This window comes from Phyllostomus discolor, chromosome 7 (genome assembly GCF_004126475.2).
Source record: "Phyllostomus discolor isolate MPI-MPIP mPhyDis1 chromosome 7, mPhyDis1.pri.v3, whole genome shotgun sequence".
Classification (NCBI taxonomy): domain Eukaryota; kingdom Metazoa; phylum Chordata; class Mammalia; order Chiroptera; family Phyllostomidae; genus Phyllostomus; species Phyllostomus discolor.
Genome location: NC_040909.2, coordinates 118683067 through 118709120, shown reverse-complemented (window position 1 = coordinate 118709120; position 26054 = coordinate 118683067). Strand labels below are relative to the sequence as shown.

The 26054-nt window shown below is 41.2% G+C and overlaps 1 protein-coding gene across 1 annotated transcript in view; it reads right to left on the bottom strand.

Moving 5' to 3' along the window:
- The window catches only part of TRHR (thyrotropin releasing hormone receptor), a 42459-nt gene extending 26415 nt beyond the window's left edge, over positions 1 to 16044 (bottom strand). The window contains exons 1-2 of the mRNA XM_028534015.2: positions 15828 to 16044; positions 14397 to 15272 (exon numbers count right to left, since the gene is read on the bottom strand). Of these exons, the coding sequence (XP_028389816.1) occupies positions 14397 to 15185 (789 nt within the window). The 5' untranslated portion in view covers positions 15186 to 15272; positions 15828 to 16044. The remainder of the gene's footprint in view (positions 1 to 14396; positions 15273 to 15827) is intronic.
- Positions 16045 to 26054: the final 10010 nt, after the last annotated feature.

The window sequence follows — 26054 nt, the reverse complement described above, 5'->3', positions numbered from 1 at the left end:
TCTATCTTGTTGGAATTTTAGCTACTCCAAGATTTCTTTTCCTATTCCACAAAATTTCCCCCAGTAACCATATCCACTTCAGAGTCTTCAACAAACTATCTGTGCACATCTCCAGGCCAAATGATTCTTCTGAGCTCTGATTCCAATCTCTGATACCTACGGTATTTCTAACCATACCCTGGTAGTCAGTCTATAGACGCTTCACACGCAGCGTGGGCAAAACAGAACGAAATATGCTCGCTGCTCTGAAACATGTTCTCCCACTAATTGTCCTCATTTAGGCAAGTTATCCTACATAATTAATAATAACAGTAGTTACCATTTATTATTTTCATGTACCAGGCGCCCTGCACAGGCCTTCATGTGGATTTTTGCACCAAATCCTAATAATATGTAACTGCCATTAGAGATAGACATTAGTACTAACATCCTTAACAACAGATGTGCAAACTGAGTCAAATTAATGCTCACAGCACTTAGTCAGTGGCCAACCCTGGCTCTGACCCCATGGAGTGAGATTCTAGAATACAGGTTCTCAACTGTCTCTCTGCATTCTTTCTCACTGGTTTAAGTGAGTACTTTTGAATCCTTTCCCTTCCCCTTTCTTCACCTCTACTCACCTGAAGTCTATTGATTCTATTCCCAATGTATCTATTTCTCTTTATTCTTACTGCCATTTGCCTGATCATATGAGGCCTTCGCAGAATCATTATCTTGCCCATATGGTTGTAGCACTCTCCTCATTAATGACCTTGACTCTGGTCTAATCCTTGCCTACACTGAAGACAGTAATCTTCCTCAAGCATTAATCTGATTATAATATGCTTTGCCTTGTCATCTTCCAGCAACTTCTTATAGCTTTGAGAATGTTGTCCAAATCCCTCAATGTCTTATATAAAGGCTCTATCTCCTGATCCCTGCTTGTGTCATTATTCTCATCTTTTGTTGCCCAGCACCAGTGAGCTACTTGAGGTTCTCTACGTCCTTTTGGGGCCCCTGGCCTTTACCTCTATAGTTCCCCCTGCATAACTATCTTCCTCCCCATCTCCACCTATGAAACTACTGTTAATTTGCTAGGCCCAGCCTAGGAGTTTCCTTTTCCAAAAAGCTTTTTTTTATGCTCACCTCTTCACAAGCCACCCAGGTCAGGTAACACTAATCCATGCCTGTTTCTACAGTAACACTTATTCTTCTATGGCTTTAATTATCAGTTTACTTTTCTTTTTTTCTCTTAGACCGTGAACTCTTTGTGAACAGGTGTCTGTTTTGTATCCTAGTGCCTAACACAGGGTCTCATCTATTGTAAGGTTTCATTAGAATCATAAATGAATAGGTGCAAATCTGTCCTTGCTTCCACCATTGCCTATTTCATATAATGACAAGACCACCTTTAGTTGTAGGCTAGCAGTGCCTCTGTGCCCTGCAATTCATTTACACAAAAGTTTTGACTTGATTGATGTTAACATATTCACAGAGGAGTCTAATTGATTCATAAAGACATGCCTGGAGGTCCATCCTAGCATTTGATAATTTCTGTTAAATGTTTCTCCTGTAAATTTACCCTGAATTCTCTCTTTCCTGGTAGAGTAGAAAATAGCTCAGTGCACACTTTTCTCCTATTACCCCCACCCAATTTTCTATATGCAAAATCTTCCAAATGTGTGCTAAATAGAAACAGTCACAGAGCCGAACCCCCATGAGAAGAAACGTGGCAGGGTGTCAGTCTGCATGGTGGTGGAGGCTTCAGGTACTTGGCTTTACAAATGACCTTTAAAATTTCACGGGGTGCTCTGCATTTACCCTGTTTCTGCCCTTTCCAGCTCTCACAATGGTGCCATGTCTCTCTGAGTCACTTCGTTATTTTCTAAGTGAAGAACGGCTGCCTGCAGAAAATATGCTGCATTCTTCCATAATCATAAATCCCCATAAAACTCAAACAACAGAAGCACAGAATGGAGAAGCATAGGATGTCTCACTTACTTGCAGCAACTATATAATTATGTTGGGGCAATCTCTCCGAGAGATATAGCCAAAAGTCACCACTGTTGTTTAGGAAAGGTTGCAGCATTTTCTTTTCCAGAATGATGTTATCTATTTTTATTTCGACTAAATATGATTGTCAGGTGTTTTTACATTATTCATCCTATTTCATATGCACACGTATTTAGCCCTATTTAATTTTCTGAGCTAATTTAATTTTTAGTTGATTCCAGTTCCTCCCATGTGCCTCTCATGAATCTCTGAAGAGCTGTGTTTTAGTGGCAAAGCCACGACTTCTCAGCTGTAGAGAATCCATTTATTCTTTGTTTTTCACTTTGAAAAGAACAATTTTAATGACTTGCATGTAAACATTTTTTTACCATTTGCACATTCTATATTTGTAGATTAACTCACTGTTTAAAATTTAACACAAAATGCATTTGTTGAATAATGGATGAATACATTTATCAAGGAATACATTCAATCCACTTGCTCTTTTAACTAACCCTTCCCTCTCTCCTTGGGTTCTTCTTTCTTTGCTTTCCTCCCAACTTGGAGCATCCTATGCAATCCCGTCTTTGGTCCTCTGGCCATGTTCCAAGAGGCAAAAATAGGTCTTTTTACCTCTAGCTAAGACTTCATTTCTCTTCTAGTCTCCTGAATGTATAACTTCCCCCAGAACTCAGTTTTTGTCAGTCTATCCTCCTCCTTTTAAAATTCAGTCTGAGTCATGCCCTTTTCTTATTATTCTATTGATTTCCAAATCCATATATCTGATCTTGACCACTCACTTACAACCTAAAATTTCCATATCCTCATCTTCGCCCATAGATTAAAAACTTTTTTTAATATCCTCGCCAGAGAATATTTTTATTGCTTTTGTGGAGAGAGAGGAAGGGAGAGAGGGAAACATCTAAGCGAGAGAGAGAAGCATTGTTTGATTGCCTCCTGTACATGTCTGGATGGGGGATTGTGAATGCGTGGACTGGAGACTGAACTCACAGCCTAGGCTTGTGCCTTGACTAGGAATGGGATGAGCAACCTATCAGTTATGGGACAAAGTTTCAGTCAACTGAGCCACACCAGTCAGGGCTTAACCTGAAAATTTTAACATTTCTCCCTCAACATTTCTTTTAACAATTCCATTTCTAGTCTCCTGAAACAATCTTTTGAGTCATATTTGATTCTGTCATCTATCTTATTCTTTATATCCAGTCTCTACTAGTTTTGTCATTTATCAGTTTGTCACTGGGCACCATGACTCTGTGGACACAGATATGAATGGGATGATGTTCAGCCACTGTGGGTGCACAATTTGGTGGGAGAGATATTTGGACAAATTACTATAGCAGTATAGTGTGTTATACAGATGCAAGAACAAAGTGCCACAAAGAGGAGGCAGAAACACCAAATGCTGCCAGTAGAAGTCAGGAAAGCCTGCTTTGAGGGGCCATCTAGAGAGGGCGCATTAGAGGAGGTCAAATGAGGCCTACAGATGCTGGTGGCTGGGGGAGTGTGCCTACTGACTTAGTGGCATGGTAGAGTGTGGCCAGTTTAGGAAACTGCATGTTGAAAGGCATGTTGAGGACAAAGAAAAGATAGGTATAGGAAAGTAAGCAGAGAGCTGAACATACATGCCCCAGTGTGCATGATAATGACATTGGGTTTAAACCATAAGAAATAGAGACTTCCAGCCAAGATGGAGGCATGGGTAGACATACAACCTCATACAACCAAAAGAAGGATAACAACAAGTTTAAAAACAAAAAACAACCAGCACTGCTAGAAAATTGAACTGCATGGAAGTCCGACAACCAAGGAGTTAAAGAAAAAATATTCACCCAGACTGGTAGGAGGGGTGGAGACGGGTAGACGAGTGAATAGGACTCACAGCAAGGCTGCGGCTGGAGGACAGGGGTGGGCGGTGGCTGGCAGAGAGGGCGGCCTCACATTCACGTGCAGATAAACAGGAGGAACAACTGGGGAGCGAGAGAGACCCTGCAACCCAGAGCTCCAGCATGAGGAAATAAAGCCTCAAAACCTCTGACTGAAAACACCTGTGGGGGTTGAGGCGGCGGCGGGAGAAACTCCCAGCCCCACAGGACAGTTCACTGGAGAGACCCACAGGGTCCTAGATTTAGAAGAGGGCAATTAACCTGGCTGGCATAGCTCAGTGGATTGAGTGCGGGCTGCAAACCAAAGTATCGCAGGTTCGATTCCCAGTCAGGGCACATGCCTGGGTTGCAGGCCATGGCTCCCAGCAACCACTCATTGATGTTTCTCTCTCTCTCTTTCTCCCTCCTTTCCCTCTCTAAAAATAAATAAATAAAATCTTAAAAAAAAATAAGAGGACAATTAAGAGACAGAGATTGGTTAGGGAACCTTTGCAACAGTTTGTCAAGGCAGAGACCAGACTCCTCATCTACAGTGCCGAGAGGAAATTGTGAGACTGGAACTGAGGAAATGGCAATTGAAAGAAGTTGGATGTGGGAGGACTTCAGAGGAAAAAAAAATCCAGGTATAACGACTTGAGGAGAGTAAGAAGTTTTGAAATAGACATTTAAGTCATGAAGAGGGAACACATTATGATCCTGTAAATGGATAGACAGATGTCACTGCAGGCCCAGTGGAATGGAAACTCTAAAGCTCAAGTACATGCTGCATTTCAAGTGTGTGTTTCCCTGGTGTTGCTCAATAGCAGGATGAGGAGACAGGTGTGGATCCTGTGCTTGGTTTCCTGGCCCAAATGACGCAGCCCCAGCCTGCATGCCCTCCAAATTTGCTTCCCATGTCTCCCTAAAATGAACCTTTGGCCCACATCTGGCTAGTCTCATCACTATTCCTCAGACAGCACATGCTCTTTTAAATCCTGGGATTTTTTTTTGTCCTGTTGATAACACTGAAACATTCTTCCTTCCTTTCTATTTTATCTGGAACAAACTTTCTTTTCTTATTTTCTTTAATCTTCCTCAAACCTCTAGACCCTTTCATTCTATCAGCTTCAAGAGACTTACTCTAACCTCCAGCAATCTCACCTCTATTTGATTTTTCTCTTGCCCTATGATTGATATGAATAGATGCTCAGAAGCAGGAGTGCTAGGTTCAAATCCTGGCTTTGCCATGACTAGCAGTGTGACCCAGAGAAGGTCACTTAGCATCTCTATGCCTCCAAATCCTTTTCTATAATTAGTGCTTACTTTCCATGTTTGTTGTGAACATTTATTGAGTTAGTTCATGTAAAACACTTGAACAGTACAGAATACATAATAAAAAGTCAAAAATGCCTAGCTTTTGTTATGTGTGTAATTGTACTTATTATATTTCACCCTGGGCATATAGTAGATGCTCAAGAAGTATTTCCTAATTTGACCTTATAAATATGTTATTAGATGAGCCTAGAAGATCTACTTTGATTATAACCTCTAAACTTTGTCTTCAGGAAAGAATTACCAGTCTGTATTTTTGCTATTTCATAAATATGGAGGGAGCAAATACTATTTGAAATATAATAATTTAGATATAGTAGATAAGGAGTATTGAGTGCTTATTATGTACTAGGCATGTATCTCCTTACAGTAACCCTGTAAACGGTTATAATTACTTTACATATGAACAAACTGAAGTACCAAGAAGCAAAATAGCTTATCCAAAGCTAAAGAGAGTAGAAGTAGAAGAACTAGGGCTTGAACTTAGGGTTTTCTGACTGTAGAGCTCATACCTGTCTGCCTTCCAATATACATCCAGCATACGGGATCTCTTGACCTAACTGCAGCCTGAACTTGGATCTTGAGCTTTGCCCATAGGTGTGGAAATGCCTGGAGTAGAGAGGTATTTATAAGTGGGAAACAATTACATGAGCCAGGCTGAAAATATAAATGAGCTTGGTATTTAGGAACATCTGGTGAGATGCACCTGAACCTGTGGGGAAGTAATAAATATAGGTAAGACTTCTCTTCCTCTTGTTTTCTGTGTCATGCTTAATAACACCACTGCCTGCCTGTCCAGTCATCCCAGCTAAAAATCTGGGACGCTCCTTAGAAACTTCTCTCGTTCATCTGCTAAATTAATAGTGAAACACCACCGATTTGACTGATATACACTGTTCCTAGGCTTCCCTACTGTTACCTCCTAACTCAAGATTTCTTTGCTTGTGGCTTGGATTGCAAAAGCCTTATTTCTCTTTGCCTGGTTCTGGGTTGACAATTTTATGAGAAAAGTTCCCAAAAGTCAAGTCCCATTGGTCACTATCCTTATTAGAGGCCTTCAGTGGTTCCCCAGTGCTTTAGAACTAAGTTCAGATGTCTTTGGATAACACCCAGGGCCTTCCAGGTCTTGCCCTGGGCTCAGCTTGCTCACATAAATGACTACTTCTGATGGTCTTGTTTTTCACATTGGCCTGGTGAATGCCTACCCACTACATGAAAGCACAAGTGACTCTCAGTTTGTCGGGGGCTTTCTCTCCAGCCTTAAGCATAGTGTTTATCCCTTCTTTTTGCCTCGCCTGTACCACTCAGTTTGTACACTGTACAGCCTGAACTTATGTTTTCCAACTATTTTTGAATAATGATCTTTCATATTTTACTGCAGTTCCATAAGATTGTGGCTATCAGTGGTTCTCTAGAGCAATGCCTGGTATGAAATTGGTACCCAATAATTGTGTGTTGAATTAAAGAAATAATGGATGAACAAAGCCAGAAAAATGATGAAAAGGTCAGATTTTAATAGGCTTTGAAAGCAAGTCAGAGGAGATTGGGGGTATGTCTTTTTGAAAAGGTGATATGCGCAAATTGTTTTAGGAAAATTGGTCACAGAGGAGCTCTCAGACAAATTCATTCTCATCTTTATACCTCTGCCCACACTGTTTCCCTTCCCACAGTTGCCAGCCCTCAGCACCTTTGCCCATTCTGTCCAGTGGAGCTCCCTCATCCTGGAGGGTGTTTGAAAGGCTCATTGGAAAACCAACAGGAATTTATACAAAATGTAAATTATTATTTGAGTCTGCCATTTTCTAAGTCATCCTGACCTGCTGGGAAGAGAGAAATCTTCCTAAAAAGCCTTAGTTACTAACAAACTCACCATCATACTAGCAGGCAGCTAGTTTGACTCTTTTGGAATTCAATAAGACAGGGAAATTTTAGTTAAAATCGGAGAAGGACAAAGCATAAGTTAACAATTTGGGGGAGAACAAAATAAAGTGCTGGAATTGACTGAGCCCCAAAGCATGCACGTAAGTGATATTTCACATTCGTTTATTATATATAAAGTTATATATGACATATATGTGCACACACAAGTATACTGATAAATATTTAACAATTGCCTCACCACAAAAGAGGGGAGGGGCCCTGAGTTGTGATAGTTGTTGATTTCTGCAATGTGAGTACTCTAACCATGACCCATTTTAACCACTCAGTTTGTTGTCACTGAACAGGGAGTTGGGAAGAGATGCTAATAACCTGTACTTGTGAAGCCTATATTCTTTGGCTGTAACATACGACAACATATATAAACTTCTGGGAGCCTACTGTATGTCAAACTCTGGGCTGAAGGCACTGGTGATGGAAGACCCTGCTCCTACGGATGTTAGTGACAGTGGAAAGACTGACAGGCTAACAATTATGATACATAAGAATAACTACACCAGAAGTATATGCAAAGTACTGTGAAAGCATACATAGAACTCCTAACATACATAGTTACAGTTAGGCATTCAGGTATATAAATTTGCTGCAGAAATTCAGAGCAGGCTTGATGAGGTACATGGGGGGCATCAATTGCTCTTAGATTTGAAAGATTACTGGGAGTTTGCCAGATGAAGGGCACTCCAGTGAGAGAACATAGAAAGTTCAAAAAACTACAAATAATCTGGTATCACTGGCAGAAAGTTAAGTTAGGAGAGCCAGAAGAGATGATGCTGAGAACATGGGGAGGAGCCAGGATCTTATTTGTTTTGCTGACCTATTTAAACTCTAGGCCTCAAGGAGCTATGCAAATCATTTTGATAAGCTATCTCTGTGTCAGATCTGTTAGTGAGCAGTGTGCAGAATGATTGGGGGGTGGGATGAGTAGAATGGGATCAGAAAGGCTGGCGAGGTGTGTGTTGAACTAAGCAGGAGACAAATAGTGAACTAGGACAATGTAGAGGGATGGGGGGCGGTCAGAGTTGAGAGTTAGGAGCTGCGAGTGCCGGGCCTTGGCTATTGCTGGGATTGGCAGGTGTGTGGGACCAAAACACACTTGTAGGGCCTCCTAGCTTTCTGGCTTGGGAACCTAAAGTGGGAACAAGAGAAGGCAAAGGTTTATCAGAGGAAATAAAGGGTTTACTTTTAGACAGATTAGATTGGATGTACATGCATGAGGTCCAAAAACCTGATCCTACGGGCCAAGATTTGTCTTTGCTGGAGCTGTCTGTGGAGACTGAGAGGTGGTAGCTATGCCAGTGGGGACGGGGGAAAGCAGGCTGCGTGGCAAAGGGCAGGGCTGGAAGGGCAGACAGGAGTTAGGCGCAGCGGGGCTACAACCTGGTTTTGACTTCCCCCCTAGACGATTCATTTTTGAATTGAGCTGTCCCCCTTCCTTTTCTCTCTTTTTCCTTATTGCTGAATAAGGAGAAAGCAATAAGGTGTGTGCCCTCTATTGTAGTATTGGCCCATTCAGAATTACTTGTGTACATGGCCAGCACTGAGCTCCTTGAAGCTGAAAAGCTTGTCTTTATGTAACCCTACGGCCTCAACACCTCTGCCAGCGCTAGGTGTTTCGTAGGCAGTTTCATTTAATGGAGGATGGCAGTGAATATAAAATGACCCACTGCAAAATTTGACCTAATGTTGGCCAAGATCTAACTTTATACCATTCACTCTTCCTCTAACTAATTAAAAAAAAAAATAAGGGAGACTTCACTATCTATGAGATATAGATACACCTGTACCTTCATCTGTTTGGAACTTGGGATATCTGTTTGCAGTAGGAAGAATTCACAAGAGGCTACGTAAAAAAGTATAAATTAGTTTGTTATTTTCAAGCTTAGCTGATTTTATGGTGGCCTTTTTTTTTTTTTGTATGTGTGGCCAAATTGAGAATTCTGAAGGAGTTCAAGTTTTCCCTTCTTACAGGCATTTAGAGAAATTAATTTTTCTTTGTTGATGAAATTATGGCTCATAGCTACAAGTATAAAATTGAGAACAAAGAATGTGTGTTCATCTAACCATAGCATACAAAGCAGCTAACTGCAGGGGATTTTCACTTATGGGATATACACAGTGTGAATGCGAAAATATAAGGCTATTTTTTAATAAGAGGAATAAGATGGCACACTTAGATTTCTGTGTGCTGCATGACAAAAATAGCACTTTTTTTCCAACATAGAGATCTTTAAACTGTTAAGGATATAGTTGAACCCAGACAAGTGGAACAAATAAAACAATTACAAATAAAAGATGGGCCTGTGAAAACACTATAAAAACAGTCCCAATGAGTTTGAGAAACCTCAAATTTAGACGTAATGTTGAAGAGTTTTGTGTCATTAATTTGCCTTGTAAGGAAATTAAGCTACTTATGTAACTTAAGGGACTCTGTGCTCCGGAATATCAGCCCTACTGCCTGACGTTCTACCGTTACATCTCCTTCCCCACGTCTTAAAGGGTCTTTTTTGGTTTAAGATTTCTTCTTGAAAAAGTAAATGGCAATTGAGGTGGGGGTTGGAGGGAGGCAGGGGGAGAAGGGAGAAGACACATTAAAGCCCTTTCTTCATTTTCCATGAGCACATCATGCCACAGGAAATCGTTTAAGAGACAGAGGGGAGGCTGCCTAGGAGACGGAGATCGCCAAGGACAGGTGTGAGGGAAGGTAGCTGATGGGACGGGTGGGAAGAGAGCAAACGTGAGTTTTGTCCGATGCATCTCATTTAATTTGAACAGCAACTCTATGAGTAATTGTTATTCCCATTTTATTGATAAGAAAATTGAGATTGAGAGAAACTAGCTCAGTCTTACCCATTTTCTCTTTTCTGTGCTGTTTTCTTTGAGACCATTAGTTCATAATATGTATATATTATAATTGTATAAAAAGATCCAGTAAAAACATTAGAAAAAGAATATAACTAAATGCTAATAAATTGTGATTCTAAGAAGTGGCATAAAAGATGCCTTTTTCTTATTTCTAGTTTTCTGTGTGTTTCATAAAATGCATGGTTACTTTTGTACTGCTATCACGGTAACAATGGCAACAACAACAAAAGGCAAGTATTGCTTGAGAAAAAAAAAACCCTGCTTTTGTTTCTTGGGCTACCAACATTCTTCCAGTAGAGGTGGAAACCTTTTTAAGAAATTTATGGAAACCAAGACTGTCTGGTATTTTAAAGGCTTGTTTAGACACATGCAACTCATAATGAAAATTCGGCCGTAAAGTCTGGAAGCTTCTCTCTGGACTATGTTCGAGTTGCCCTGCCAGTCCCACTGACAGAAAACTGCATGAGCGTGAATCAGCTGAAAATACAAGTGGCAGCATGGTGAGTAAAGGGTTCTGCCGACCCCTGCGTTCTGCAGACAGCGAGTATTCTATGAAGCGTGTCTATCCCTGCTGTAGTCCTCTGGTGGCACATGTTTTTGTTGCAATCAAAATGCCAAAGATCCGATCAATACCCTTTGAAATAGACAATCAATGAGAGAGAGAGTTTTTCTACACAGTGCTGAACACCTGAATCAACTGGACTGAGAAAATATTTCTGCCTTGTGCAGCTACAGCTGAAATGGGACAAATTGATTATTTAAACCGTGTTCCTTCACTATCAAACCAACCAGTTGTAAAGTCAAAAATTTAGTCGGCCAAATACTTCTTTTGTCTATGCATTCGTTTGAGTAGCTTGTGTCATTGATTTACCAAATATTTATTTAGTTTTTTAAAATATAATTAAGTCTCTGGATAATAGGGAAAAAAAGATTCTGGCCTGGGTTTTCTGCATAAACAATATAAAGTAACAGCAAGCCAAAAGATCATGTCTGTCTCTTACAGATAAATGCTATTTTATTTCCTTTCTAAATGTAGTTTTTTAGGCTATGTACATTTGACTTCAATAACTTGGTTAGAAAGACCTGACTTAGATGGAATATTTATTAAAACATGAATTAAACTTGCTTGAAAGAGAAAAATGCAGAGGAACTATTAAAATAAAAGCCCTTAGGTTATAGCAGGTGGAGGTGTAAAGTTTCAAAGATGTAAGGAAAGAACTATTCAGAAGAGGAAGAAGCCAGGTCAGCAGGGGCCATTGATTTTGGACCCAATCTCACTGCGCTTGCTCCCATTTATCAGGGACACCGCCGTTGTCCCAGCTCAGAGCCCTGGTGCCACACTGAGTCGTCCACACTGTGACTTTTGTGTCTAACATGCTCACCCCTCACCCTTTCTTTCTTTGAAACATCTCTGCAGTTCACACTTTACCTTTTCCTGATGGGGAGGCTTACAGCCTCACTCCTGAGTCACTACAAGCAATTTCCAGAGCGGTCTTTCTGCCACCAGTGCCTCGCCCCCAAATCAGCCCTGTCCACAGCCGTCAGGGTCATCAGCCCCAGCACCACTTCCTTCATCGCTGCTTCCTGCTCACTGCTCTCATTCCTTGTCGCCTCTGTACTAAGTTCAAGCTCCTTCCTCTGCCTGATACTTGGGGTTCTCCAAAGACTTATCTCCCCTCCCCCCCACTCTCTCTCTCTCTCTCTCTCTCACACACACACACACACACACACACCCCTATCATCCAATCCTAGTCTTCACTACTCACCCAAATACATCATTCGTTTTGGTCAGCCAAGTCACTCATCCCATTAAAAATCACTCCCTATGTGCTTGTTGTCCCGTCTTCGGACCTATACCCTTCCCATCCCATCCACGGCCTTTCCATGTGGAGTGCTGTCCCTCCTGGCTTTTACTTTCCAAATTGTCCCATTTTCCTAGAGCCTTCTCAAATGCCACCTCTTCCATGATGCCTTCCCTGTTCTCTCTAGCTTCATAATTTCCCTTCTTTTCCCTGAACTTCTATCCTATCCATGATCAGGACGAAATTATGTGACACCCTGATCATGGTACTTACAATACAATGCTATTGATTTATTTGCCATCCCATATTTCTCACTGAGGGTGTTATTGGCATTGGTAACAGGGCACTTCACTGTGCGGGACTCTCTTGCATGTTTCAGGATATCTGGCACCCTGGGCTCCTGATGCTAAATGACAGTGATGTTATTGTGACAACTCAAGGAGCTCTGAATACATTTCCAAATGCCCTAATTATTAAAAATTTCCTTAGAGAAGTTACTATGTGATATACGCACCTATTTAACAAATAATTTTAACAAACAATCTTTAAGTGTCAAATGTGTATTTTTAAGAATAAATCTGTATTTTCTTAATAGTTACCAACATATTACAAATTTAGAAAGGAGGCTAATTATCACCTCATGTTAATCACCATTCATTTTAGGTGTCTTTTATAAGATAGTTCACTGAACTCTTACAACCCTGGACGTTGCTAACTAGCCTCATTTTATAAATGAAGAAACTGAGGCACTGAGAGTCCTGCTTATCCAGGATTGCACAACTTGATGAGAACCTTGGCATTTAAGGTCAGGATTGTTCGGAGCCAAATTTTTGGCTTTTTCTTTAACCACGCAGCCCCTATAAAGACAGCCTATCCTAACCTGAAACGATAGTGTGAACGTGTAACACAATGATCAATTTAAAGGACATTATTAATGATGTTAGGCACTAATGACTATAATTGAAAGGAACGATGTGAGACCAGACACACAATGTTTCAGAATTTATAACAAGACTATCAGTTGGAGTCTAATGAATAAATTTACTCACTGACCTTCTTTGCTGCAGATATTAACCCACGATTTGTCTCTAATTGAGACATGCATATTCTTTACTGTCGTATTGTATTTGTTAATGTTTGTCTTGGCAGATGGTCAGCAGTCCTCTGTAAATTTCCCTTAATCAGGTTTTGAGTAATAGGTGGCCAAATGTGCCTTGTACCCGGCGGCACTGCTAGACCCAAAGCAATAGGAACCTGAGAGCTGGCAATAGTTGCTCAGGTCTTCCCTGTCTATCATCGAAGCATCTTCCCTAATAAATGTTGTATAAATCAAGCACCACAACATACAAAATGTTCTAAATATTTCTTTCAGTTACGGTTCGTTATTCATTTCATGCTGATCTAAAGCAGATACATTTATTAGTAGTTTATTTCACTTGTACCCAAATGTCCTATTATAATTCCTCCAAAGTCAGCTAACTTAGAGGTTAGGAAGTGATAGCATAGATGATCCATATGCACACAGTAAAAGGTATACTCAGTTTCTACCTCTGCACACGGGGAGAACTGCATTCTCTACATGTGCGTGCGCGCACACACACACACACACACACACAACCAACCCATTTGAAAGAGCTGGTAGTGTTGCTTTCAAGGTTTCTTTTTCAGCTCTGAAAGTAAATGTTTACCGTGTGCCTATTCAGTTTAGCAAAGAAAGAAAAAGAACTAAAAGCTAAGTTCATAAACAACTTAGAACAATCGTGTGAATATAAATAAGTATGTACTATAAAAGTATTTAGTTCCTAAACTGTCTTTTAAACCACATCTACTGTAACAAAGTTGTACTTCATTCACTAGTAAAACCACTATTCAGCTGTGACCGCATGGGGAATCAGGTGACCTGAAAACATGAAAGGATTTTTAGTCATGCTTAGCAGGAAAAACAGGCACTTTTAAAAATCCAATCATTTTTTATAACAAGTTGAGCTTGGTGTTAGGTTTTTATTAGAACATTTCCTGAACAAAATGCATTTTCAGCTTCTGCAGGATGAGGCACTTTACAGGGAACTAGGGAAGAGGGTGAGGGAATCTTTCCCACGAAGATTTTTAACAGTAAGTTCAGGAATCCCTCTCAGTTATGTGTCTCAGTTGAGAGCAACAACAGGACGCTAAGAAAAGTTTCATTATGGCTTTGTCTCACCTTTTCTCAAGCTGTCTTGTCAAACCTTTGCTGTGCAATAAAATTCTTAAAGATATCCAGCTGCTCCCTCCAGAAGCCAGACAGGAGATAAAGATTTTGATAACATTTCCCAGAGAGGCACAAACATTTAAAGGTAGATTTCTAGGGCTTCTGCTTACACTTCCTTATATGTTAGTAACACCTGAACCAGTACCTGTTGATGTTCTACCAACATCTCCCCATCTATTTTTAGGTTTTCAGTTGCTCTAGAGATGGATTTAATATGTAAAGCAGAAGCTTATGCTGGGAAATGTTTACATGATTGCATTTTGGTTGAGGCATCAGCTAAGAAGGGCAAAGTTGATTTCATCTCACAAGGACCTCTGGCCCACATTTCCCCTGTGGACCTGGGCATTCACATGTACTTACCTGCTTCCTTGAAGATACAGTGCTGTTGAAACACCTATTAGAGGCCTTGGAATTCAAATTCTTGTTCTGATGAAGTGAGTCATTTTTCCATGTCTTAGAGTTTTCTTTAGGATCTGAAGGAATGGGATTTAAGAAGAGGATCCTAGCTATGAATCCATAGAGGACAGTGGCCAGAATCATCGGCACCACATAGAAGACAGCAAAGTCCATTAGGTAAATTGGTGAGTAGTAATTTCTGGAGATCTTGTAGCCGCAGGAGACGACGATCGTATCTTTGTAGGTGCTGATGTTGAGATCCAGCAGGAAGAACCAGAGCATGCAGTAAACGGAGGTGAAAGCCCAGACAAAGATGATGATCTTTTTGGCTCTGGAAAACGTGCAGAGAAACTGGGCTTTGATGGGGTGACAGATTGCTATGTACCTCTCAATGGTGAAGGCTGTGATGGAACAGGAGGATGCATTAATGCCCAAGTACTGGAGGTACGTAATGCACAGGCAGCCCACATAGCCATAGACCCAGAAGCCGTAGATACTGTCTGTGATGTTGGGCAGGCCCGCAGCCACCAGCACCATGAGATCGGCGACTGCCAGACTCACCAAGTAGCAGTTTGTAGGGGTCCTCATGTGCTTGGTTCTCATGACCACCAGGACTACCATGATGTTGCCCACGATGCCCAGGCCACAGATAATGAGCACAAGTAAGATGGTGACCACTTGGTATTCGAGGGCCACCACCGCTCGTGGCTGCAGCTGTGTTTGGTTCAGTTCACTGACTGTCTCGTTCTCCATCTTCAGTGGTATGAAGTTTTTCTGCAACAACACTTCTCAAAACATTTTCTGCCCAGCGCCCTGCCTTTATGACAGTGCTTCTCTGCCCTGTGGAGAGTGATAGTCCATATTCATTCACAGCCTTGCCGTTTCAGATTAAGACACAGCTTCTGCCTGCTAACCCTCACTTCCTCTCCTTTCCCCTCCCCTTTTTCTGCAAGAATAGGGCTGATGCGTACTTCTGAAAACTCCTTTTATTGCAACTCCAGTGCACGATGGACTGTTCTGACCGGATTACAGTGAGAGGGACCAGTTTCCTCTTCGTGGAAAAAAGGTTTAAGAAACAAGAAACAGAAAAAGCTCCCTGTTTTGAAAGAGTGCTCAGAGAGAAAAGACTAAACAATACATACTAACTAAAAAGTAAATACCAGGAAACCTCTCAGATGCTTGAAAAAAGTAAAAATAAGAAAAAGATATGAGAAGGGGGAGGTGGTGTCAGGGAAACCAAGAGGCTCACCGACCAAACCTGATAGGAAATCAGCATCCACTTCCTTAGCTCTCAGAGGGCGAGATCCCTTTGCTACAGAAAAGCAAGCCTTTGAGCCTACAAATCCGGTGTCCCCTTGCCCTGCCTACCCCTTAAAGAACAGTGTCTTCTCTTACCTTTCTTCTTCTGTTGCGCTGCTTGCTTCCCCGGGTGGATGAAGCAGTAAGAAGTCCAAGTTCCCAAAGCTGCAGAAATTCTCGTCTACTTTGTTTGACAGGGAAACCACTTAGCAGTGCTCCATCTCCAGAACTGCAGTTCCTCTGAACCCTCGCAGCTCTGTTCAAGTGATGACAGACCATTCAGCCGCAGCAGAGGCAGCAGCAGGAGCAGGAGCAGGAGCAGGAGCAGCGAGGCTGTCAAATCATAGATCGTCTCCTAATGAGAACTCTCTCTCTCTCTCTGTATTTCTCTCTCTCTCTGTACTTCTCTCTCTCTCTCTCTCTCTCTCTCTCTCTCTCTCTCACACACACACACACACACACACTACACACACATTGACATACACACTCACAAATGCCACTCAGTCCTCACTGATTCTTAATCTTCTCCCCTTGCAGGATTTACTTTTAACTCTGCTGATGTTATACTCTTCACTCTGGAAGGCTGAAATCACAAGCAAGGGATCCAGTAGCAGGTGGTCTTTACAGCTGCCTATGGCCTGAGTTCTGCGGGCACTTCAGTTCCTGAGCAGTCCCGGAATATATCGACACTCCCTGTTTGGTAGGACTTTTGGAATGGCAAGCACATCCTTCTCAGCCCAGACACAGCCCTTGGATCTTGAAATATCTGTCTGAGCTGAAACCAACTTCTTTCTCGACTGCAGAAACCCTTACACTGTTCCTCCAGAAGACCAGTAAAATTGTCTCCCTCCTCTCATATTATGTGAATGGAGAATGAGTTAAAATTCATCTAAAATCATTTCAGCTTCAGTCTTCTGTGGCTTATAAATATTAGTGAATTTAAAACAACCGTTTGAGCTGGGAACATCAATTTAAACCTGCACCTGGTCTGTTAAGCTTGTTTTTCAGTTCTGCCTCTGCACCACTTGATAGAATTTCTCTAATTGCCCTGGTGTCTCTGCCATCTTCACCTCCCCCCTGGACTATCAGCCTGAGGTACCCCCCAGCAGCGCTTTCTGTTCATTGATTTCCAGGTGAAAACTTGTTCAGTGGAAACCTAGGTCAGTGACTCATGCCTCTCTGGTACCACACATCTGAAACAAAACTTTATAGGCCCATCTTTTTTTTTTAATGAAATGTGAACTTGACATTGATTTTTATTTGTCTAAAGTCATCCATGGAGAATCTTTTTTATGGAAGCTTAGAGAAGGTGTCTCACCTCTCAGGCACCAGCTGAATATACCAAATGTTAATACTCGTCCACTTTTTCTTTATTAACTGACTGAGAAAAACAACCCTTAACTGAAATTCCTGTGTGGTGACATCATCCTTCCAGAAGATGTCAATGGAAGAATGGGTTTTGAGTACACGGGACCCTGGGGGCATCAACACCGTGTTCAAGGCCAGGTAACAATGACTTAAAAGTGGGGCTCTGGATCGTAGGGAGTAAATCCCACCCTCTGAATAACCAAGGGCTCCTGGAGTTTCGACTGGGCCTTTCAAATCATCGGTAGTTACAAATTAATGACTCATGACCCAGATTCAGCTTCCAAACGCGTATTGTTTAGCCTGCAAATGTAAGCTTGAGTGTAATTTAAAATAAGTTGATCATTGTCTACCTTTCAAAACTGAGAGATTGAATACTACATCTGGATTTTTGTCTGTCTGGAGAACAGGAAAGATGTAGCCACCACGGGCCCCTCTTCCGGCATAGAAATGATCATCTGAAGCTGAGTGGTGGTCGTGGGCAGCAGTTTGGGGGGCCCTTGGTACAGGAAGTGCCATCCATTTTCCTCATGGAAACCACCTCCTTGTCATCTGCCCCACGAGCCGGCTTCACTCGGTTATCACACACACCTGGTCTCTGTAGCCCTTTGAGTCTCAACCTCTGTGTCATATACAAGTTCCTGGGAGAGAGAATGGAGAGTACCAGCCACCTGCAAATTCTTTTTACCCCAAGGAGAATCTCAGCCCACATTCTGTTGAAGTAGTTTGTGTTCCCCACTGGTTTGGCAGACTGGACAATGGATGTACCTTGCACCTTTCTCCTTGGTCTAGAGGACAGACGTTGCTCTCAACATCCCATTTCCTGACTAGACCTCTGCACTTCAGGATAAAAAATTCTAAGATGAAGGCATGACCTCCCTGCCTGATTCCAACCCCACCACCTCCAACCCGAAATGCCCCTTGAAGTCATATTTCATAAAGCACATCTTCTGTCATTCTCCCTGGGGTTTTACTCGGTTACCATGCCTCCCAAAAGACCTTACCTCAAGGCCTATACTTGAGCAGTAAAGATGAGGGGAGAGATCATTTATAATGCCATGTGCTCTGGCAATTCCACCCCTGCTCCAAATCTACTCTTACCACATTCTTTAATATTTCTATGCAAATTCATCATTCTGAGTCTCTAGTTTGTGTCTCTCTTTATTCTTTTAGCACATAATTATTAAGCTCCTACTATGTACTAAGGACCTAGTATATAAAATCTTGTTTTTACTTTCAAAGAGGTCATAGTCTATTGGGAGAAGCAAACTGATAAACAGTTGCAGGGCGATGGGCATAAAAAGTATGCCAAGAGGGTTTAGGGTTTGGAAGAGATGTCATCTGCGGGTGGGGGGACAATGGACGGAGAGACCAGAGAGGGCTTCAGTCTCAGTGCAAAGTGCAGCTTCCTTTCGTTGGGTGGGGAGAGTGAGACCTGACTGAAGGCCACAGGCTATGTAAAGCCCAGCTGTGTAAAACGGCAAGGATGTGGGAGGGTGGGGGCAGTGATTTTATGATTCTGCTGTGGCCGTGAGGAGTCTGAGCTGGGGATGAGACAGCCACTGATGAGGAGCGGGCCCTCCTTTCTCTCTGACTTAGACCATCCCCCTCCCTTAACTTGTTCTTTCAACTCCGGGCAGTCCAACCTTCTGACTCCACCTTCCCAGACGTGTCTGTGCCTTATGGTCCTGCCTTTTTTCAATCAAAACTAAATACCCTTTGAGAAATTATATTTTCAAAGTAACTGTGATTTTATAAGGTAGAATTTTTAATTTGTAAGCCCCGATTAGATAATGTCTAATAAACACTCCCTATGTGTAAAGAACTGCACAAAAATAGGATACAATTAGACTAAACCTTACATTTGGGTTGAGACATTTTGTTTCTCACAATATCTGAAATTCTAAGATATTAGAATTGTGGCTTTTACATCTTTTAAAATATCTTTTTATATCTTTTGAGTACTTTTGACTAGAGAGATGCACCCTTTGAGAACAGTCCAGTGGCATCTGATTTTGAAAAGAGGACGGTAAGTCATGGCTACAGCAATGTAGACGGCGAGCCCAGAACACCACACGTGCTTTCATGCCCATTCAGTCCCTCCCTGTTTTCTCTGACCTTCCGCCTTCAGCCAGGCCGCTGCACTTGTGCACCCCTTGGCCAGCATGAATATGAGCATCAGGCTTCACAGGCTCCTCTAGGAATGTTCTTGGAATCCGGGTCAGGACTATTTTGGGGAGAGTCTAGCCTCAGACCTTACCCTTGAACTTGGGAAAATTTAGTATCATACTTTTGCTACCCATCCTTGGCATTCCTAATCAGATAGCTTGCTCTCAGTATCATACTTTCTCTTTCCTTGCTACTCTAGGAAACTATCTGTGTGTCCTTGAGACACAGTGGCTGACATGATATTGCACCTGCTGGGCCCACCTCCCTCTACACGAGAGGAATTCAGGGATGATCTTAGCTATCTAGGTACTCGGTGGTACACCATTGGTTTTCACGAACCCATTAGAGGATAGATGATTACTATGCTATCAGTGTTTCTCAAACTTTAGCATGCATCTGAATTTTCCAGAGACCTTATTAAAACCTACATCCCTGGATTCATCTCCAAACTGCTGTTTTAGTTGCTCTAGGATGGGATCTGAGTAGTGCATTTCTTATAAACTTCCAGGTAGTGCTGATGCTACTGGCCTGTGGACTGCAGTTTGAACTGTACAATCTAGCTCAATGGTTCTTGTGTGGGAGGTGAAGAGCAATGATGAATCAGAATCACCTAGAGGGAGTTTCAGATTGTACATACCCTGCTAGCCCTCCTACATATTTGAGATAGAGGTGTATTTCCCAGGATTGGACAAGGGCCTGAGGAGACCTGCCCCTGGACAAAAGTGTTCATCTCACTGTGTGCCTTAAACTGGTATAACTGGGGCCGATCTTCACAGGTGGGGGGTTGCTGGGAAATAGGAAAGCTCTGCGCACCACAGTCAAGTGCCACTGGGGTCACAGACACTGTAGACATTCAGCTGGGTCAGTGGCTTGTAGCACCCATGGCAGAGTGAGGAGGGGTCAACATTTAAAGGACTGACCAAAACCTCAGTGGTTGATATTTAAAATTAATATTTGAATACAGTGTTTGTTAAAAGAATTAATGCACAAGTTCTTTGATGAATAAAATATCAAAATTTTTAAGTCAGAACCAATATCATGAATTTTTCCTTTCATGTCAAGTTTTCAAGTACTGAGCCTTTATGTAAAAGTTTGATAGTTTGTTTATTATGAACGATTTGTCGTGCATTTTGATTTTTACAATTATAGCATTAAAGTTGTGTCTTCATCACTAGGATTTTGTTTTTGAGGTCCTTTGAATTTTGTACCCTCCCTTGCTTCTCCCTATTCTCAGCTTTCTCATCCCTGGTTGAATTTTAGAATCATCTGGAAGGTTTTTTAAAATTTAGATACTTAGGCCCCTCTTCCAGATATTTAATTAATCATGAAACAAAGCCCAGGATTTGGTACATACAACAATGGTCAAGAGCCTCCGATCCACACCAACAAAAGCTGGCCTCTGGAGATGAGGGACCAGAGCACACGACAGCGAGGCTGCAGGACAGCCAGCGCGGTGAAATAAACTGGATGCAAGTCACCTGCCAAGATGCCCAAAGGGGCCAGCAGGGAACTTTGGCAGCAGAGGCCTGGCACAGGTCCCTGGGTCCTGGGAGAATTTGTAGTACCGAGCAGGTATCTGGGTTCAGAAGTGCTGAATGCAGTGCAGTCTATCAAGTTAATAGTCGGGCACAGAATCTGCGTCAAAGACTTAGTCACTGGATTGGGATATGAGGTCGGGGTTCTGGGAGTAGAAAACAGTGGGCTTTATGCTGAGTCACCTAGATACTCAACTAAGGATCCTCCAACTTCCTCAGTTCAGGTGTAACTTCCTACAGAGTCTGGACAGAAGAAGGCATTTGGCAAACTAGAGGAAACAAATGTCAAAATCCATTTTGTGCTGAAATTTAAATATTAGCTAGAGAAAACTGTTGGCCATCGATCAACAAAAAAAAAAATACTTTATGTGATGGGATTATGAAGCTGTGTTTGTGCTTATGGAGGAGACAAGAATTCCTGTTTACGCCGAAAGATAAAACACGCTGTGTCGGGTATTTTGGGCATGAGCTATGCTTCTTTTCTATTTCTCTGTCAGATATGCATATATTTTTATATATCCTAGAGTCCACATTTGTGGAGAAAATAGGATCTTAAATTTAAAAACAAAGCGCCATAGGACTCGAGTTAAAAATGTTTAAAAATGAAAAGGCGTGAACACATACACGTAGCTCCTCTGCCCTGTACTTGCCCCTGTTGTCACCTGACCCGGGGGGGAGTGTGTTCAGGAAGAGCTAACCCTGTTTACAAAAGTTTCCCCAAAGTGTCACTCGTGGGCACGACCTACACAAAAGATTAAAGAGTGAGAATTTAATCAAAACATCTAACTTCTGAGCTTGTGCTTATTTCGAGTTATTGCATGTTTTATGGAACACTAAACTTACTTTTAAAAATGCACATAATTTTAAAAAGTTACTGTTAAGTTGTTATAAACTGCCATTTTATAGTTGATTATGTTTTATGCCTTACTCTGAATGTTAAAAATCTCAAGTCCAAGTTTGTATCCTCACACGAATAGTTGCATAAGACTTTAACAATAAAAGGTTTTTTTCCTACTAAATCTATCAACTTAGTATTTGACCTTCGGTTCCTCCTCTGATTCGTATTTCTTTACTGTGTCATATCCACAAATGTGGACATATAATGCTGCTTCCCAAATATGCATATATAATTTTCTCTAAAAATATATTTTATTCAGGTACAATTTACATAAAATGCAACAAACTCATTTCAAGTGAGGAGTTTTATGAGTTTTAACAAGTCTGTAAACCTTTGTAGCCCCCACCACGAACACGATACAGAAAACTTCCATCACCCTAAAATGTTCCCTGCATTCCTTCTGTGTTGAGTTTCTATCCCCCGAAAAATTCTGTGTTCAGGTAAGCGTTGTCCAGCCTTCCATCTTTAGATTATATTGATATTTTGAACAGTTTTATATAATTAGAATTGTAAAGCATATAGTTTTTCTTTTTCATTGAATTTTTGCGGTGATACTGGTGAACAAAATTTTACAGGTATAGGGTGCACAGTCCCCGCCCCCATACCATCCTCCGCCTCCCGCCAGCCCTCTGCCTGGCAATCAACAAACTGTTGTCCCTGTCCATAAGTTTTTTCTCTTTTCCCCCCTTTTTTGCTCAATCCCATAATTCTTCCACATTTTTAGTGTTTTCCTAAACATTTATAGTCATCTTGCAATCAGTAGGGATTTTTAAAGCAATTTTTTAAATTAAGTTTTACAGCATACAGCACGTATTCTTATTCTTGGCTTTTTGAAATCAGAGGAAGGGGGAGAGAAAGAAACATTGATTTGTTGTTGTTCCACTTATTTATGCATTCATTGGTTGGTTCCTGTATGTACCCTGACCAGGGATCAAACCTGCAACCTTCGTGCTCCAACCAACTGAACTACCTGACTAGGGCCACCAGCATTTAGTTACATGAATCAGTAGTTTGTCCCCTTTTGCCAGCATAATAATCCATTGTAGTGATATATAGCTATACCTTATTTTGTTTATTAATTCAACTGTTGGTGGACATTTTGATTTTTTTCAGGTTTGGGTTATTAGAATAAAACCCCTGTTAATATGCATACAAATACCATGTCTGTGGAAGTATTTTGTCCTAGTTGTTGAACAAGGATTATCAAACTACCTAAGAGTGAAATTGTTAGGACATAAATTTAGAGTTTGTTTATATTTTTATGAAACTGCCAAAATGTTTTCCAAAATGACTGCACCATATTCATACAAATCTACATAATGTTTTTTTTTTATTCAAATCTGCATAATGGCTACGTATAAAACATTCAAAGCAAGAAAGTAACCCTACACATTTAGGGGAAGCTCAGAACTCTCCTTGATGCATCGTTGCGGCTCCAGCACGCAGCAGACAACACACACACAGAGCACAGAGAGGGCAGCTTGTGTGCAATACAACGTCGTTGTGCAAATGAGCGGGCTCATTTCCCAAGTGACTGACTGGAAGTATAACTCATAGAATAGATGTGATGAGTAAATGACATGCTATATGTAAAGCACTCAATCTAGCACTTGGCACATAATACAAGTTTAGTATATTTGCTACCTGATAAACACAATGTATTTGTGAACAATAAAACTGACAGTATTAAATTTACTAAAATGCCATGCTGCACCTTTAAAATGTCTAAGTTATAAGATATGTCTTGCTGTGTCTCACAGAATATTTTGGTGGTTTGCCTGAGAGTTATCTCTACGGATATCCTAGTGCTGTATTACTCTCATTCTTTTAAACCCAAGTCAATGCAAAAGGGAAATTACATTTTTTTGTGCATTGGTGATTTTATTAATTAATTTTAAAAGATGCAAGTATTTGTTCATTTGCCAGAGTTATGTCTATAAGAAATAGAGGAATTTGTGGAATTGAAATTCTTACGATGCCTTTGAAATTATAATGATTGTGATAGAAAATCTTGAAAAAATGATTTGTTTTCATTGCTAGGAATTGTTGGCTTATGTAGTAGCCTAAGACAGAGTAGAAAATATAGAAGCTGTACATAGTAAAAAGGCAAGGAAGACAGTCATTACAAATAAAATCCAGGCAGTGATCAGGTTTTTAGTCGCAGCTGGCTAACTGGTGTTGCTGGTGAGATCATCCTAGTGCTCATGTGCAGAAGGGGCCACACCTCCATGAGAGATGTTTTCTGACAGTCCCCCAGGTGGCCCAAATGCATGGAGAAGGTGGATGGGGTGGAATCTCCTTGGGGTGACAGTGATAAGAACTGGTGGTTTGTTTGAAGGAGTTAAGTAAGATTGGCTAAAATCAGAAGTGTTGTTTTAGAGACTCAAAGGCCACCTTAATATTGAAGTGATTAATAAATAAATAACTGTAAATAAAAAGAGGCATTAATGTGGAACACATTTTCAATTTGTGAAATCATCACGGTAATTTCCTCTAAGTCATGACTTTTCAGAAGCATTTTACTGTATTTTTTCATAAACTGTCCATTGTGCTGGGAAATCCTCCTGGAAGAAGAATGGCAGGAACGGGGTGTGGTGAATGAATTATGAGACAACATTAGGAAGTGATTTCTCACCTTCAGTGCAAAGGCTCCGTTGCCTGCCCACCTGTTTATCCATTCGTGCTTGGTGAAGGCTTTCTCATTGAGTGTCAGTTATTTGACAGGCTCTCTGCCAGACCCTGCAGATAAACATGTGACTACAAAGAGCACAGAGGAGCTCCCAGCCTGGCAGGAGGCACCCACATAAACTGCTGATTGTTATGCAGTGTTTTAGCTGCTGTAATGGAGGCATGGACACATTTTTAAGGGTGTACAGTGTAAGGAGCGACTAATCCCATGTGAAATAGTATGGAGGAATTTCTCCAGACCAAGGAAAAAGTAAGTCTCGGGCCTGGGGGGAAAAAGTAATAAAGAATCGGACAAGTAGCCCCTGGCCAACCAGCTGGGCAATAAAGATGAAACCGTGCATATAAGATTCCCGGTGTGGAGCAGCAGATGCCCGGCCTCTCTCTGAGGATGTTACAAGTGAACATTGCTCTGCAAAATATGCAATGCCTGACTTTTTCATCTCTGGGTGGGGAACCCTTTTGCAAAGGCATTCACCAAGCCCGCGGTCTTGACCAGACTGACTGGTCTTTAGTCCCAGCCTACTTACTATCTGTGTGACTTTGGCAAGTTGTTTTAATCATAGTTATAGAGTTGTGTGCCTTTTTTAGGATAAAATAAAATAATATGAAATAAAATTATTAGAACTGTGCCCACACAAAAGTGTACTGAGTTAACTGTTATTATATTTAGAGTAGAAAAAACAATGTTTGCTAATTCTGCTGAGGTTTGAGGCATGGGCCTTGAAAGTTATATACAGCTAACTGCTTATTGGCTTCAAGAAGCAACAGGGTCCTTCGGCTAGTGTGGTCAGTGGATTGAGTGCCAGCCTGTGAACCACAGGGTCACTGGTTCGATTCCCAGTCAGGGTACATGCCTGGGTTGCAGGCCAGGTCCCCACTAGGGGGCACATGAGAAGTAACCACACATCGATGTTTCCCTTCCTCTCTTTCTGCCTCCCTTACCCTCTCTCTAAAAATAAAATTAATAAAATCTTTTAAAAAAAGAAGTAACAGGGCCGTCTAAAAAAGCTGGATGGTCATCAGTATTGAAGAGAACTAACAGAGAAAAGCCAGGATTCCGATCTGTTTAATGATGAGAGGAATGGATAGAGATGCTCATTTTTTGCTGAAGGGATTCTTAAAATAAGTCAAGGACACTAGAGTGTCCATTTTTGTGACTTCTTCTGACTGAAGATTTATAATCTCTCTGTGTGTTCTAAAGGAATTTCTGAAAGCAATAGATATTTAGCAAAATCTAGCAAATGAATACTTAAAAAGAGAATAAAATTGTCAAGCATCATTATTTTTCAAACTGCAGGTTAAGACTCAATTTTGTGTTATGAAATCAGTTTAAATTTTTATGACAAATACTATTTTAGATTGTAGATAATATGGGTATTGTTTCATAAACTTCTAGTTTTACTGAATTCATATGGGTAATAACATGACTGATAGTGTTCTAAGAACTTTATAATCCTCCATTAAGTCTCATAACAATCTTAGGAGATCAATTACTAACTCTGTTTTGCGAATAAGGAAACCAAGTTGTTTAACCAAGGGGTTAAACTTTACAAGGACAGAGAGTTGATATATTCCAGAGCCAGTGTGCCGACCTGGCAGTCTGGCCAGAACTATGAGGCATATGGCTATAGTATAAAATGTACACCTCACTGTGGGTCTAGGTCAAAA